At 48.5% G+C, this 17,578-nt stretch overlaps 1 protein-coding gene across 2 annotated transcripts in view; it reads right to left on the bottom strand.

Moving 5' to 3' along the window:
- The window catches only part of kif26a (kinesin family member 26A), a 212,271-nt gene extending 195,534 nt beyond the window's left edge, over positions 1-16,737 (bottom strand). The window contains exons 1-2 of one of the 2 annotated variants that reach the window (XM_062968538.1): positions 16,295-16,737; positions 360-653 (exon numbers count right to left, since the gene is read on the bottom strand). In XM_062968538.1, the coding sequence (XP_062824608.1) occupies positions 360-653; positions 16,295-16,432 (432 nt within the window). In that variant the 5' untranslated portion in view covers positions 16,433-16,737. Of the gene's footprint in view, positions 1-359; positions 654-2,214; positions 2,682-16,294 lie in introns of those variants that run through there. The other variant, XM_008105041.3, reaches the window with a different exon arrangement.
- Between the last annotated feature and the right edge of the window lie 841 nt (positions 16,738-17,578).

Genomic DNA, 17,578 nt, shown 5'->3' with positions numbered 1-17,578 from the left:
CTATTTTGGACTACAACAACCAGAATGCTGACTGCAGGGCTATAAGGAATTGCTTTGTGGGCTAGAACTGGATTGGAGGGTCCTGGATTGGAGGGTGGCTGTCATTCAAAGTCCCTCAAGAACAGGGACGAGCAAACTCTGGCCCTCCAGGTGTTTTGGACTTCAACTCTCACCATTCCTAACAGCCTCAGGCCCTTTCCTTTTCCCCCTCAGCCCCTGAGTGGGAAAAGGAAAGGGCCTGAGGCTGTTAGGAATGGTGGGAGTTGAAGTCCAAAACAGCTGGAGGGCCAAAGTTTGCTCATGCCTGCTCCAGACTGTCCTGTGCAGGTCATGGAAGCTGGGGGTCTGGGGAGACTTACTAGCGGGGCCAGGGAGTTGTGCCCGGCGGCCAGCTTCAGCGCTTGCCTCCGGAGCTCGGCCAGCTTGGCTTGGCAACTCCGGCACCATCCTCCTCCGGCTCCGCGCCCTCCTCCGGCGGCTCTCTCCAAATGGCCCGGCTCGGTCCCGGCGGCGGCCCCGGCTCCTTCGGGCGGAGGACGGCTGGCGCAGCGCTCTTCCAGCGGGGGCGGCGGCGGCGGGGGCTGGAGGAGCCGCTTCCGCGCAGGCAGCTCCAGGGAGGGCGGCGAGTCGCGCCGGGGGCTGCCTTCCGCCACCTGAGAAAGAAGGGAGCAGAAGAGACAAGGGTCAGCGGGAGACAAGGGTCAGGGGCCGTCCTTAGCGCAACACTCCAGCTTGTTGTGCAAACGCGTGCAGAATGGCAACGTGTAAACCCAAGCTTGGGGAACCAGGCTTGTGAGTAAGGTAAAGTAAAGGTAAAGTCCAGTCATGTCTGACTCTGGGGGTTGGTGCTCATCTCTATTTCTAAGCCAAAGAGCCGGCGTTGTCCGTAGACACCTCCAAGGTCATGTGGACGGCATGACTGCATGGAACGCCGTTACATTCCCGCCGGAGCGGTACCTATTGATCTACTCACATTTGCATGTTTTCGAACTGCTAGGTTGGCAGAAGCTGGAGCTAACCGCGGGCGCTCATTCCGCTCCCAGGGTTTGAACCTGGGACCTTTCCGTCTGCAAATTCAGCAGCTCAGCGCTTTAACACACTTCGCCATCGGGGCTCCTCTTGTGAATAAAGGTGCCCTGAAAACTCGCTCTCAGGGTTCCTGCCTTGTGCGTAAAAGTAACCTGAAAACTCGCTCTCAGTGTGCCTGCCTTGCGTGTAAAAGTGCCCTGAGAACTCGCTCTCAGTGTGCCTGCCTGTGTGTAAAAGTGCCCTGAGAACTCGCTCTCAGTGTGCCTGCCTTGCGTGTAAAAGTGCCCTGAGAACTCGCTCTCAGTGTGCCTGCCTTGCGTGTAAAAGTGCCCTGAAAACTCGCTCTCAGTGTGCCTGCCTGTGTGTAAAAGTGCCCTGAGAACTCGCTCTCAGTGTGCCTGCCTGTGTGTAAAAGTGCCCTGAGAACTCGCTCTCAGTGTGCCTGCCTTGCGTGTAAAAGTGCCCTGAGAACTCGCTCTCAGTGTGCCTGCCTTGCGTGTAAAAGTGCCCTGAGAACTCGCTCTCAGTGTGCCTGCCTTGCGTGTAAAAGTGCCCTGAGAACTCGCTCTCAGTGTGCCTGCCTTGCGTGTAAAAGTGCCCTGAAAACTCGCTCTCAGTGTGCCTGCCTGTGTGTAAAAGTGCCCTGAGAACTCGCTCTCAGTGTGCCTGCCTTGCGTGTAAAAGTGCCCTGAGAACTCGCTCTCAGTGTGCCTGCCTTGCGTGTAAAAGTGCCCTGAGAACTGGCTTTCAGTGTGTCTGCCTTGCGTGTAAAAGTGCCAAGCTCGCTCTTGGGATCTCCAGCTCCCGTTTAAAATCGCCCAGGGCTCATATCCAGGGCTCCCATCCAATATGTAAAGACCCCTTGAAAAGCTTGCTCCTGGGGTTTCCAGCTTCTGCGTAAAGGTGCCCTCTAAACTCCCTCCAGGCGTGCCTAACTTGTGCGTAAAAGCACCCTGAAAACTCGCCCTGGAGTCCTCAGTTTGCGCTGAAAACTCCCAGCCCTTGTGCGTAAAAATGCCCTCCCAGCAACTCTCCCGAGGCGCCGCGCAAAAACGATTCCAAGCAACACAGAGGAGGGAAAGAAAAGGGATTGGTGATACAGACGACTGGATCCCCTTGCCAAGGTGGGCTGAGAGATCTGAAAACGCAGGCACGCGAACTTCGGACACCGTTTCTGCCACTTACCCCCGGCGGCATGTCAGCGCCTGGTCTCGGAGTGGGGCTCCCAGCGCCCTGAGAGGAGGACAGCTCCCTCCCTGTCTCTCCGGGGCTCCAGGCGAGCCACTCCCACCCGGCTAGAAGCAGGAGGAGAGCCGCCCCGAGAGGTGCCCCGCGGGGAAGAAGATGGTGATGATGAAGAGGAGGAGGAAAGCGCCTCTCTCCCTCCTGGCCATGGCGCGCCCAAGCCCCAAGCCCTCCTCTCTCTTCTCTTCTCTCTGTCTCTCTCTCTCTTCCCTCTACTTTGCCCAGAGGAGGAGGGCGCGGAGGACCGAGGCGACCCGCCCCCCAAAGCAGAGGCTGCCAAGGCAAAAGGCGCTCCGTCTCCCGCTGCGGCCGCTACGTGATGTTTCCTCCCATGTTGTAAAAAAGCAGGAGGAGGGAAAAAGTTGAGAGTTGCCGAGTTTAAAGGGGAGAAAAAGTGCTCGGCGGAGCGGAGAGGGAGGAGGCGGCAGCCAGAGGGGAGGGGAGGGACTTCGGCCCTCTTTTCTCCTCCCCCTCCCCTCCAGACCGAGCCTGGAGATCCCAGGGGGAAGAGAGCGAGGAGAGTGAGCTATGGAGAGGTTTTACCGTTTTCTAAGAATATAGGTGTGCCTGTGCCTCCAAATCGTCTTATGGCGACACCATGAATGTCACAGGGCTTCCTTAGGCAAGCAGTAGCCAGAGGTGGTTTGCCTGCCTTCCTCTGAAATGCAGTGTACAGCAGCTGGCCTTCTTTGATGACTTCCCATCCATATCCTAGCCCTACATGGCCTCCAATGTTAGACTGGAGCTGGTCCATATCACACCACTTTACTCTTAACTGTCTAGTCTCATCCTGTGATATGCTGAGCTTCACCCCACCCTTCTCACCCCAAGGGGACTCAGAGCGGCTTACAGAACACACATACAGAAAACATTCAATGCTGATTATACAATTAACAAGGAGAGACAACACAAACAGGGCTAAAGGCAGTTTTTCCCATCATATTTCCAGCATCTTGGAGGCTGTGCTCGACTCTGGCCATGGAGGGGGGGCGGGGGGCTGTCGCTCCATTTTCCATGCCACAGAGCTTTCCTCCCGATCAATGTCTTTAAGGGAGCCTTTATTACCTCCCCGCTAAAAGCGGTACCTATTTATCTACTCATATTTCTGCTTTAGACCTGCTAGCTGGAGCTAATGGTGGGTGCTCACCCTGACCTGGGCTTGGATTGCCGACCTTTCAATCAGCAGGATTTTTCTGCAGCACAGCAGTTTAGCTCACTGTGCTAAGCCCGTCCTGGTTTCTAGTATTCTAAATTTGTAGATCATGGGATCACACTACAAAATTCCAAGTACAATGCTTCACCCTACTATAATTCCCAGTATCCCATAGGCCAGAGGTATGGCAATTAAAGTGGCACCATATTGTTATAACCGTGCTGTAGGATACACCCATAAGTGCCTAAATATATGTTGTACACCGCTCTGAGTCCCCTGCGGGGTGAGAAGAGCGGGATAGAAATGAAGTAAATAAATAAATAAATAAATAAATGCATTGAGCCATAGCTATTAAAATGGTGTCAAACTGCATTGATTCTACAATGTAGATGCACCCCTTGTTTTAGCTTAGAGTTCTCCAAAATTGAAAACGAAAGCACACAATACCAAGCTAAAAGGCTAAGAAAACATTGGTCCAGAGAGTCTGGAGAGCTTAAGAACCAACAAGAAAATCCCTTTTGTATCCATGTCAACTATGATGGTCATGGAAAACAAAGAAAAATAATCCATAGATGGCAAGTTCTCCTTGGCCCATCAGTGACCCAGTCTGAAAAGTTTCCCCACAAATGTGCAAAGAGAAGCATGTTTACACACACACTCAGGTGTACCTCTCACAATATTGAGAGTTAGCTACAAACATGGAGTCTGAATGCATTATGCACTTGCCATTTGGCTTCCCAGATTGCTTCATCCACAAATGCCATGCAAAATCAACCAAAGTCTGGAAAACTTGCTTTTTGAACTGTAGTATTCACTAGGAGGTTTTGGGACTATTCTATGCTCAGTTCATAGTAACTGAAATTTTGCCCCCTGGAATATGTGCTGGGGAGTTGCATTCAGTTCAGTGGGTTACAAGTAATTTCAAGCACCCTTGAGAAATGTCTGTCTCCTTCTACAATGCCAGATAATCCAGGTTATCAAGGCAGATAATCCACAATATCTGCTTTGAATGGGGTTATCTGAGTCCACACTACCATATAACCCAGTTCAAAGCAGATAATGTGGGATTTTATACAGCTGTGTGGAAGGGGCCTTAGTCTATACTTCCATATAACACAGTTCAAAGCAGATAATGTGGATTTTATACAACTGTGTAGAAGAGGCCTATATTAGTACCACTGACTTTAAGAAAAGGCATGTCATGCCCCTTCCACATAGCTGTATAAAATCCCACATTATCTACTTTGAATGGGGTTATATGACAGTGTGGACTCAAATAACCGAGTTCAAAGCAAAGCTTGCCCATGTCTGGGCTGGACTGTTGTTTTAGTCTGTACTCTTTTGGCTGCTTACTTCTGAAGCACAAGAGGAAATTGTTTGCTGATCTATTGCAAATCACCGAAAGCTAGATTTCACTCTAGTTCTTTGGACGAAAGAGCTAAAGTGCTACCTCAGCCCTAGTATCCCACCCTTGTACTCCAGTATTCAGCATGAATGCCATATTCAGACCCACCAGTAAAGGAAACCAAGGTGGTGAATACAAGAGACCAGATCTTCTTGGTGAGAGCCCCTCATCCCTGGGAGCATCTTCTTGAATGAATTATACTCAACCTCTTTGGCTCAAGCCTCCAGCCAGGCCTTCTATGTTGCTTCCTCTGAGGAACTGAATTTTAAGGCTCAAAACATGATTCAAATACTTGAGTGGGTGGGTGCGGTTCAGCTAAACTGTCTGTCTGGGCTATAATTTATTCCTCTGTATTCTGCTTAGAGAGAGCATGACTCTGAGAGAAGCAGCCAAGAAATGCTTCAAAACAAATAAATAAGATGAATGCAATCCTTCTGGCTTTCCTACAGTGAGTTACGTTGCTTGTTTGTTTATTTTGTATCCTACCTGTCTCCCAATTTGAGGAAAGGACACCCGGTTTCTTCCCAGGGTGGGGATGATATACATTGTAGCATATTGGCTTTGCTCCATTGTAATCCCACAACAGAAATGCAGCAATTGAAAGGTGCCTTAGCTAGCACTGTTACCTTTAGTGAAAAGCTTCTAGATCCACGTCTGTATGTGTGCTAGGGCCCTGATTCCAGCTGATGGCTGGAATGAAAGTAAGTACTTGGCTGTAGTTATAGATTGAGCATCCTTTATCTGGAAATCCAAAATCTTCCAAAATTGCTCACATGGGTATCTGAGATAGTGAGTCTGTTTTCTGATGTCTCCGTGTGCATAAACTGTATAAAATTACCTTCAGTTTATGTCTGTAAGGTCTATATGAAGCACCAATGAATTTTGTGGGTCTCATGCCAAGATATCATATTATACGGGTATTCAAAATTAGGAGCATCCAAAAGCATTTTGGATAAGGGATACTCAACTTGTATCTAGTGAGGGAAGAGTATTTTTTGCAATGTATATTCAACAGTTTTCTTTAGTAGTACAATTTCAAGATCTGGAAATATTACTTTTTGGACTACATCTCCCAGAACCTTCCTAAACAGCATGGCCAGGTTCTGACTTGTGTTAAGCCATATGCAATTAATGCAACTTAAGGCCAAAATCCCCATAGGAACATACATGGCATTTTGTCCACTTTCCTTTTAACCTCACACCAATCTTGCAAGATAGGTTAGACCAGTGGTTCTCAACCTGTAAGTCCCCAGATGTGTTGGCCTACAACTCCCTGAAATCCCAGCCAGTTTACCAGCTGTTAGGATTTCTGGCAGTTGAAGGCCAAAACATCTGGGGACCCACAGGTTGAGAACCACTGGATTAGACTGTGAAATAGTAACTGTCCCAAGAATATGACTCAAAAAATGTATGACTTACAGCATGTCCTAAGTGTATTCAGTCAAAAGTGCATCTTACAATATTCATAGGGTTTGTCTAGGAATGTAAGTGTGCATAGAATGGAAACCCTTGATTGAAAAGAAGAAAAAGAAGTTGTATTTCCCTTGATTGCAGTTTAGATTCAAACATTTCCACAGATAAACAGCACCTTTCAAACTATTCCAGTGAAGTCTGAGATGACACAATAAGAACACCAAGGATAATCAACAGAATTGTCAGAAAAGGTGGACTATAACTTCTGGAATCTCACAACCAAGGGGATTTTAGGAGTTGGGATCTAAAAAAGTAACCATACTCTGCTCTGACAGTTTTCCCACTGTTTCTCCTCCTACAATGTGTAAGTACTTATGAAGAAATATAGGAAGCTCGCTTTCTGTAGGCCAAACTCTTTGTCTACCTAGCCCAGTCCTGGCTCCTCCAAATGGCAGAGAACATTCTCATCGTCTAATACCAGATCCTCTTTTCAGCTGAGAAGGAAGGGATTAAATCTATGACCTTTGAACATGGTCTGCAACTGACCTATGACACCCCCCCCCCCCATAATAGGAAACCAAGCACACATCAAGAATGGCACTATCCCTAAGCAAATTGAGGTCAACTGCCTTCGATGGCATAGGCCATGTCTATGTTCTGCACCCACAGATTCAACCAAACATGACTTGAAAATATTTGCAGGCGGGAGGGAATCCCAAAAGCAAATCCTGATGGTTTTCTATGCCCTTAGACTAAGCTAATATGTAAGCATAACCTGGTGTAGACCCCATTGCAAGTATTAGGCCCGGGCTGGAGAGCAAGCCAGCTGAAACCAGCTGCAATGAATCACTCTGACCAGGAGGTCATGAGTTCGAGGCCCGCTCGGAGCCTATGTTTGTCTTGTCTTTGTTCTATGTTAAAAGACATTGAATGTTTGCCTATATGTGTAATGTGATCCTCCCTGAGTCCCCTTCGGGGTGAGAAGGGCGGAATATAAATGCTGTAAATAAATAAATAATAAATATTACACAGATCATCCGGCTCTCTCCAACAGTCGTTTGCATTGTTTGCCATTTTATATAAGCCAGTAGTTTTCAACCTGTGGGTCCCCAGATATTTTGGCCTTCAACTACCAGAAATCGTAACAGCTGATAAACTGGCTGGGGTTTCTGGGAGTTGTAGGCCAAAATACCTGGGGACCCACAGGTTGAGAACCACTGATGTAAGCAATGCAGTTTTACTATAAAGGTAAAGGTAAAGGTTTCTCCTGACGTTAAGTCCAGTCATGTCTGACTCTGGGGGTTGGTGCTCATCTCCATTTCTAAGCTGAAGAGCCAGCATTGTCTGTAGACACCTCCAAGGTCATGTGGCCAGCATGACTGCATGGAGCACCGTTACCTTCCCGCCGGAGCGGTACCTATTGATCTACTCACATTGGCATGTTTTCGAACTGCTAGGTTGGCAGAAGCTGGAGCTAACAGTGGGCGCTCACTCCGCTCCCAGGATTTGAACCTGGGACCTTTTGGTCTGCAAGTTCAGCAGCTCAGTGCTTTAACACACTTCACCACCGGGGTTCATTGAATATAATGGGACTTGAACATCCACTGATTTTAGTATTCACATGATCTTGGAACCAAATCCCAGTGGATACTAAGAGTCCTCTGTATTCCCCTGCAGCTTATAAACTAGTGGCAGCTGACTGCCCACCAGGGCTTGTGGAGTGAAGGGAAAGCAATGGGAGAACCAGAGGTGGAGTCATTTTCTCTTTATTTGTTGCCTAGACTAAAAGTCTAAATAAACTCTACACTTTCTGCTGGATGGGAAGTGTATTGCAAGTTGGGAGGACCTACCATGCATAAACAAGCCAGTGGAGGTGGTGGTGAAGACTATTTGATCAAATGTGTAGAAGTAGCTGCTATCTGAGCATTACTCTGTGTGGAATGCAATGCATCTTGCCCTTGGCCTCAGACAGCCAATGGTCCATTCTAGTGCACCATCTGAATTCACGTGGGATGATGCTGAAACTCAATGAGATCACTAAAGCATCACATAACTACTTTCCAAAATCCTTTGCAGGATGTAGCAGTTCTGTACTAGCTGGGCAGCGATTCCTCAATACTCACAAGGAGTCCCCGAAAACAGAAACCTAGCATGAAAATTATATTTAAAAGCAGTGCTAGAATTCAGTATGGAACTTGTATCTATTTTAAGTAGACATGTTCCAACAGGAAATGGAAATGAGCCTTATTGTAACATTCATACATAGGAAAGCCAATAAAATTATTGATTGATAATGGATGCCAATGTGCATCAAACATTCTCAGTGCCCATATGGACAATGCCATTGGGTTGATGCACATCAAGAGAGTCCAATGTGTGTCAGGACACTAGCAGGATACACAATCTGGGAGGGTTCTGTAGGAGCTTTACTATGTAGCTATACTTGATCTTAGCCAAAAGGCCAAGAAGCGATGTATGTAAAGCTACGTATGTAAAGCTACAAAATGTAGATAATGATATAGAATTATGATTCAGATCTTTTGTGCCAGCAATATTGCCTTGACAGGGATTTCAGAGCAAAAGGGGGATCCTTCTCACTGCTTTCAAGCTCATGTTTCCTTAGAAGGAATCTGGAGATTCCAGGGCCATTAGAGCACATGTGCTGTGTAACACCATATGGGAGGTTGCCTTGAAATAATGCATATGTGGCTCAGCACTCTTCCTTGCTGTGTCTGCCTCTCCATTGTCACGCAGGCTCTATGAGATCTGTCTGATTCCCTCATCCCCCTTAGCAATGCATCAATGGATGGAGATGATTTCTACAGAGCAACTCTGACCTGGCAGCTGGAGAAATTAGCATAGGGAACTAATTGCCTAGTCAGCTGCTATTTCCTATTGAATACAATTACTGTGTTGTTTTTAAAGTCCACCCTAGGGGAGTGGGAAGGGAGCGTGATGAAAAGGGCTGCCAGATTTCCTGAAAGTAGGGAGCCAGGCTTTCAAGCAGAATGCGGGAGGTCGGTCTTGCCATTTGGCACATAACCCTGAATCCACAGCCACCCAGCAGGTTTGACTAGACTGTCCCCCATGTGGCTCTTGAGTTGCAACTCTCATTATCCCCTCCAGGCTAGATGATGAGATTTGTAGTTGTATAGCTCACCACAGCAAGAGCTATGCAATATATTTTAAGGTTTACCCATCTGATCTTCATCCTAGGTCTGCTTCCACTATATCTCATCATGGACTAGGATGCTTCATCCTAGAATAGTTTGAAGAGCATCCTCTCCCATTCTGCTTACTTATAGCTGAAATCCTCTTGATGACTTCCAGTTGAAATTACTAAATTACTTTTAGACCAAACATGGGCAAACTTTGGCCCTCCAGGTGTTTTGGACTTCAGCTCCCACAATTCCTAACAGCCTGCCCATGCCTATTTTAGACTATTGCATAAGGAGATATCAGGTAGTTCCTTGCATCATGAGTTCTTTCCATCTGCACCATACCAAATGAATATGCCAAGTCTAGAATCATGGAGTTGGAGAAGACCACAAGGGTCATCCAGTACAACCCTTCACTTCACTTCACTTCACTTTATTTCTTAATTAGTCGCTCTCCACCAGAGTGCTCCGAGCGACTTACAATTTAAAATATCATTCCACAATATAAAAACATTCAACATAAAAACATTCAACCTAAAACATTCAACAGTGACTATTTGGCAAATTATATCTGATTTACTTAAATGCACAACCAAACAGCCAAGTCTTGAGTGCTTTTCCAAAAACCCTCTGCCATGTAGGAACACACAATCAAAGCACTTCCAATCCAGCCTTTGCTTTAAAACCCCCAGAGAAGGAAACTTCATTGGACCCCCAAGCAAGGCATTTCACTGTCAAAGAGCTCTTATCCTCAATAAGTTCTTCCTAATGTTTAATAATAATAATTATTATTATTATTATTATTATTATTATTATTATTATTATTTTATTTTTGTATGCCACCTCCATCTCCCCAACGGGGACTCGGAGCGGCTCACATATCATACAATCATATAATATCATAAAATCAATAGTTAAGGGGATCAGGCTGTGGCGCAGGCTATTGAGCAGCTGCAATAAATCACTCTGACCCATGAGGTCATGAGTTCGAGGTCAGCCCGTGGTGGGGTGAGTACCCGTCAATTAAAAATTAAAAATAGCCCCTGCTCGTTGCTGACCTAGCAACCCGAAAGATAGTTGCATCTATCAAGTAGGAAATAAGGTACCACTTATAAAGTGTGGAGGCAAGTTTAACTAATTTACGACCTGGAATGAGGAAGTGCCGTCTGAGTGGATGATGAAGCAGCTGCTCCCCCCTGTGGCCAGAATCGAACATCCCCTCAGAAGAAGGTTAAATTGCCTCTGCATCTGTCTGTCTCGGTCTCTGTTTGATGTGTTTATGGGCACTGAATGTTTGCCCTATGTGTGTATAATGTGATCCGCCCTGAGTCCCCTTCGGGGTGAGAAGGGCGGAATATAAATACTGTAAATAAATAAATAAAATCAAAGAATGCATTTAAAAACAAATTAACAAGTCATGATTTAAAATAGACATAATTAAAATATTAAACAATCATCCAAGGCATTAAAAGGTCCAATATAGGACAACAATCTGGGCGACAGTCAAACTGATGAAGGGAGTGTCTATTACAGAATAGAACATACATCAAATAGAATCATAGAATCATAGAATCATAGAATAGTAGAGTTGGAAGAGACCACATGGGCCATCTAGTCCAACCCCCTGCTAAGAAGCAGGAAATCGCATTCAAAGCACCCCCGACAGATGGCCATCCAGCCTCTGCTTAAAAGCCTCCAAGGAAGGAGCCTCCACCACGGCCCCGGGGAGAGAGTTCCACTGTCGAACAGCTCTCACAGTGAGGAAGTTCTTCCTGATGTTCAGGTGGAATCTCCTTTCCTGTAGTTTGAATAGAGACAACAAGCAGGGAAGATAAATCTGAACGGAAATCAAACTATAAAGTGACAGGGCAAGTTTCAAAGTGGATATGGGCCAGGTTATAATGGACTTGTCTACTCAACAGCACAATGGAACAGCCATGTTTTTAATGGCTTTCAGAAGACAGTGAGGGTCGGAGCTAACCTAATCTCCTTGGGGAGGGAATTCCAGAGCCGGGGAGCCACTGAAGAGAAGGCTCTCTCCCGCATCCCCACCAATCGCATTTGCGATGGGGGAGGAAGTGAGAGAAGAGCCTCCCCGGAAGATCTTAGAGATCACACATGTAGATGCAGTCACGAAGATAGGATGGTCCGGAACCGTTAGGTAGAATCTCTTTTGCTGCAGTTTAAAGCCATTGCTCTTTGCCCTAGTCTCTAGAGCAGCAGAAGACATAAATGCTCCAAATACTTTAAAAGGCATCAGAACCCCTCTGATCTTGGATGCTAAGTAGGATTGCCCCTGGTTAGTACTTGGGTGGAAGATTTTCAATGAACACAGGTGCAGCAGACTGTATTTCAGAGGGAAGAACAGGCAAAACCAGAGTGCTCCTTGCTGAAGAAAACTCCATGAAAAAAAATCATGGGGTCACTTCAGCTTCATGGTACTTACTTACACAGAGAGAGAGATGAATATCTACAAGATACAGCTGTATCCTGACCCTAATTGGCCAAGTTTCCTTCATGCCATCACTCTCCCAGGAGGCATCAGCCTTCCAGACCTCCACCATTCCTGATCAGGTCTCCCACACAAAATTCAAGTTGATCTCCCAATGTCATCTTTGCAGCCTGCTCGTTGTCTAGGCCAAGCATGGGCAAACTTTGACCCTCCAAGTGTTTTGGACTTCAACTCCCACAATTCCTAACAGGCGGTAGGCTGTTAGGAATTGTGGGAGTTGAAGTCCAAAACACCTGGAGGACCAAAATTTGCCCATGCCTGGTCTAGACACATGGTCTTTTAGACTACCTATGTATACAACATATATGTATGCTTAATTTCTCCTCACACTGATGACCCCCACAGCTAAACCTGCCATATGGATCAATTGGAGAAAGAAACAACTTCTCCCATGAGAGATGAGAAACAATTGCAAAGTTTCCATCTGCAGTATATATCCTCAGCTACATCTCTCATTGGGGGCCCTGGTGGCGCAGTGTGTTAAAGCACTGAGCTGCTGAACTTGCGGACCGAAAGGTCCCAGGTTCAAATCCTGGGAGCGGAAGGAGCGCCCACTGTTAGCCCCAGCTCCTGCCAACCTAGCAGTTCGAAAATATGCAAATGTGAGTAGATAAATAGGTACCGCTCCTGCAGGAAGGTAACGGTGCTCCATGCAGTCATGCCGGCCACATGACCTTGGAGATGATCTTAAAGGCATTAGATAATGCCGTTGCAGGGGTGAACTGCCTATATATCTAGAGAGGCACTTTTCTGCTTTTGACACATTGCAGGAGGCAACTGGTGCCTCCAGAATAACACACACCTCTCTTCCTGGAGAAGGAGGGCTTCTTGGAGAAGGAGAACTCCAACTCTGCTGGAATTCGCAGCTTTTGTGGCAATTTCACGTTGAGAAAGTGGTGTGTGTTTGGGTGAAGGGGAGATAAAAGGGGTGTCCGATCCTTAAACTGGCACAAGCACAGAGTTGAAGGAAAAAGGAGGAAAGGCAGGAGGGGGAGAAAGAGAGGGGGAGGGAAAAAGAGAAAGAGAAACAGAAAGGGAGGAAGAAAAACCGAGAATTGGAAAAGGTGGGAAGGCGTAGGACAGAGGCATGGAGAGGGGAAGAGAGAGAATGAGAAAGAAAGAGTGAGGAAGAGAGGGAGGGAGAAGAAGAAACCCACGCTGCGGGTCAGCGCTCTCTGGTCTCTTTTACTAGATCGCCATCTTCCGGCGGCTGGTGGTTCTGCAACTCGTCTCTCAAGAAGAATATTCAGGCATCCGTCATAGCAAAGGTGTGTTACTTTTCCGACCAATTTGTTGTGTAATCTTTCCTGGTGGGGCAGCCCCATCCCCAGGCTCAGCAAGGGCTCCTGCTTAGATCAGTTCCTCGCCCCACTTTCAGCGATCCTCCTGCCTAACTTTTTTTTCCTAACGTTGCCTGTGGGTGTGTTGAATATCTTGGATAGACCCCACCTGACTAAAACGTAGCCACGACTCAGGCTTTTGGCACCAGATCCCGTTTGATATTAGAAGCTAAGCAGGATAGGAGACCGCCAACATTTCTACCTCTGAGTATTCGTTGCCTAAGAAAACCCTGGAGTCGTTATAGGCGACAAGATACTTGAAGGCACACGTGGGTTTGTTCCTGGCCCCTTCCCCCTTCCTTCCTTGTCCTTTCCTCTCCCACGCGCGTCCTGCTAGAGCTAGGCACTCCCACGAGGCTCCAAACCGCCCCAGTCTCTCCACCAACACATCCAGCCAAGCGCAAGGGTGAGGCGCCTCCTATTTTCGCCCCATCGGTTCCCATCGCTTCCTTCGGCACGCTTGAGTGGAGGGAGACGCCCACTCGTGCCCTATCTTTCTGCAGTTGCAGTGGGAGGCGAGGCTGGGAGTGAAGTCCGACAAGGCAACAGGGAAGCCGGTTCGGCGGAGATGGGAGGCGAAGAGGCTGCGTGGGTAAGGAGCCCAGCACCCCACCGCCGACATGCCTCGCCCCCACGAGCGCACTCCACGCACAGAGAGACACGCACGATCCCTTTCCTCCCCGCCACTCCCCGACTCTGTCAAACCCTTTCGCTTTCGCTCCATTTCCTCCGACGCTTTGCCCACGCGTGTCCCCGAAGGCCACGTGGAAGAAGCCGGCCAGGTCTCGCTTTGCCCACTCCCCTCCTCCTCACGGCTCCCTTTTCTTTCCATCCGCCTCTCACCAACCCCACCCCTCACTTCCAGCCAAACACTCACACGAACACCAACACGCGTGTCCACCCCGCGCCCCCTTCCATAGCTTACTTTGGGTCCCATTTACGGGAGGGGAGGCGTCGGATTTTCTGAGAAGGGCAAGAAGCAGCCAGGCTTTGAAATTGCAAGGCTATTCAATGCTACTCAAAGTGGCCAGTTGCAACATTCACACTTGCCTCCAACAGACAAGAGTTTTTTCTCCCACCCTGGACTTTCCACAGATATATAAACCCCACTTGCTTAGTTTCCAACGGACCTCACAACCATATAGATGTGGACGAAACGTCAGGAGAGAATGCTTCTGGAACATGGCCACACAGCCCGGAAAACTCACAGCAACCCAGGGCAGTTATTGTTTGAAACTTGATTTGATTATTTAATCATATTTCTAATAATAACGATGTAACAAATATAATAATATATCATAATGCTTATATTAAGTTTTATTCTAAAGACAAGGGGTGAAGCCCGGCACGCCTAGTGCTGAAACTGACCCTCGAGACGCCAGTGCCTCTGACCATGTGCTTCCTTTTCACACACAACACCTCAGACAGTAAAGGAAACCGAAGGCCTTGCAAATAATATGAAGCAGGAAGAGGATCTCACACTTATGCCCAAGCAAGTCAGGTTCTGGAGATCGGAGGCACCCACGCACTTCCCCACGGAGCTGAGCAAACTTTCCAAAGGAAAAGAAGCCCAAACTGAAGCGAGAAGAATGAACAGTGCAGTCGGTGGAGGATGGGGTAGACCAGCTTCCCTTCCGCGTGGCTCTCCGTCCCTTTCCCTTCCCTCAACCCACGCGAGGAGTGGAAAGACACGCCACTTTGCAGAGGTGCGTGAGAAGGAAGTCTCACTCTTCACCTCCTCTAACGAGACAGGGCTCTCCTGGATTGGGGAGCGGAGGGAAGCACGGGTTTACAGTAACTTGCGAAGGCTTTCGTGGCCGGAATCATTGGTTGCTGTCAGTTTCCTGGGCTGTATGTTCCAGAAGCATTCTTTCCTTGCGTTCCGCCCAAATCTATGGCAGGCATCCTCAGAGGTTGTGAGGTCTGTTGGAAACTAGGCAAGTGGAGTTAATATACCTCTGAAGATGCCTGCCATAGATGCAGGCGAAACGTCAGGAAATAATGCTTCTGTAACATGGCCATACAGCATGGAAAACTCACAGCAACCCAACTTGAATGTCTTTTGTGGACTCAGGTCCTTTCCACACAAATCCACATTGAGCTGGATTATATGGCAGTGTGGACTCAGATAATCCACTTCAAAGCAGGTATTGTGGATATTCCGGGTTATATGGCTGTGTGGAAGGGCCCAGAGAAAGAAAACCCAAATTTCCAACAGACCACATAACAAAGGATGCCCCCAGGCAGAAAGTAGCCAGTAGATTAAGCCATTCAATGCAAATTAGGGTGATTAACAGCAACATTCACACTGGCCTCCAACTGACAAAACTTCTTCCTTCACCCTGGACTTTCCAAAGATATATATAAACCTTCCTTGCTGAGTTTCTCCATACCTCTCAACCTCTGAGGATGCCTGCCATAGATGTGGGCGAAACGTCAGGAGAGGATATTACGAGAACATGGCCATACAGCCCGGAAAACATATAATAACCCTGTGATCCCGGCCATGAAAGCCTTCGACAACACAGACCTCACAACCTCTGGGGATGCCTGCCATAGATGTGGGCGAAACGTCAGGAGAGAATACTACCAGAACATGGCCATACAGCCCGGAAAACATACAACAACCCTGTGATCCCGGCCATGAAAGCCTTCGGCAACACAGACCTCACAACCTCTGGGGATGCCTGCCATAGATGTGGGCGAAACGTCAAGAGAGAATGCCTCTGGAACATGGTCACACATAGAAAACTCACAGCAACCCAGTGATTCCATGAAAGCTTTGGAGAACACATAAAACCCGAATCCTGCACAGACCGAACTCTATTAACAATGCGTAAAAGTGATCCGTTGGAGAGAATGGCTCACTCCAGGGCAAGGAAGAGGACGGGGATCTGTCCGTGGTGCTGAAGTCTCCCGACCGGACCTCTCCCCGCCTCCTGTCCGCTTCTTTCGCGGGAGAAACTCCAGCCCTTCCCCTCGTGGCACCAACTTTCTTTCCCGAGCCCACCACCTCTGCTTTCCTCTGCTCTCTCTCACCTTGCCTTTCCTCCGGAGCAAGTGGCTGGTGAAGCCGAAGATGATCTCGGAGTCCAAGCACAGCGCCCCGATCTCCAGCAGAGTCGGGTTTTTCCTCGTGGCGTTGGCAGAAGGCTCGGGCGACTTGGGGAAAGCCATCCTGGGTCCTGCTCTCTCCCAGTTCTAGATACCAAGATCCGGCTCATCCGCGGTGCCAGGGAGAGAGAAGAAGCGCCAGAAGAAGAGCCCAGTGGCAGAGCTGGGAGATCTTTCTCGTAGAGTCAGAAGAGAGTTGCTTGCTGGAGGGAACAAAGAAAGTGCCCGCCAAATCTGCTCAGCTCCTGGATCCCGAGACGGACGAGAAGGAGGGCTTCTTCTGGAGGGACGCCGCTCCCTTGAGCCTCCATCCTCTCTCCCGCCATCCGCGTTTCCTCCATCCGCGCAGCAGCGCCTTCTTCCTTCTCTTCTCTTCCTTCCCTGATCAGCAGAGGGAAGCCATGCCCAGGCAAAGTTGCCCCAGCCGGCGACTGCGGCTCCTTGCTATTCTGCTGCCTCTTCGCCAGGCGGTCAGGAAGGGAGGGAAGAGGGAAGGAGGGAGGGGAAAGGAAAGGAAGGAAGGAAAGGGAAGGAGGGAGAGAGGGAGGGAGGACCAGTCCCTGCCCAGAGCCCGCCCGGCTCTCCTCGCTCGTGGAGAGGCAGAGAGAGGCTCGCTCGCTCGCTCGCTCTGCTTCCAGCGCCTCCGGGCGAGGAGCTTCCAAGCCAGAGCCCCCCACCCACACCCTCCTCCTCCTCCTCCTTCCCTTTGCCCAGCCTCGGAGCGCAGCTGCCGACGGTGACATCAGCTCGACGGAGAGACGGGCCAGAGGACGGACGCTGGAGTGTGCCTTGGAGGGGAAGGACCGAATCGATAGGGCTGGGGGAGAGAGGGAGGGAAAAGGGGGCGAGGGGTGCCTTGGACACAGCCAAGGGCGCATCTCCACTGTCGAATGAAGGCAGTCTGCTATCACTTCAACTGCCCTGGCTATAACAGACCCAGGATGATTGAGGTCACCAGTTCAGGATGTTCCCAGGCCCTAAAGTTTCTGGACCAAAACATAAGTCCAGGGGTGCATCTACTTTTGGGAATTACTGCACCCACTCTCTGGTGCAATAACCTTTTGGAAATAAATGGCCATCATAAGCTTATTAAAAAAGGAAAAATTATGTCACGTCCGTTTGGCAAATGTGAATCTCCACGAACATGTGGAGACCACCTTTTGAAAGCCACTAGTAAGAAAAGCATCAGCTCCAGCTCCATGCGGGGAC

The sequence above is a fragment of the Anolis carolinensis genome, chromosome 1 (genome assembly GCF_035594765.1).
Source record: "Anolis carolinensis isolate JA03-04 chromosome 1, rAnoCar3.1.pri, whole genome shotgun sequence".
NCBI lineage: Eukaryota > Metazoa > Chordata > Lepidosauria > Squamata > Dactyloidae > Anolis > Anolis carolinensis.
This window is presented reverse-complemented; position numbering and strand designations above follow the sequence as displayed.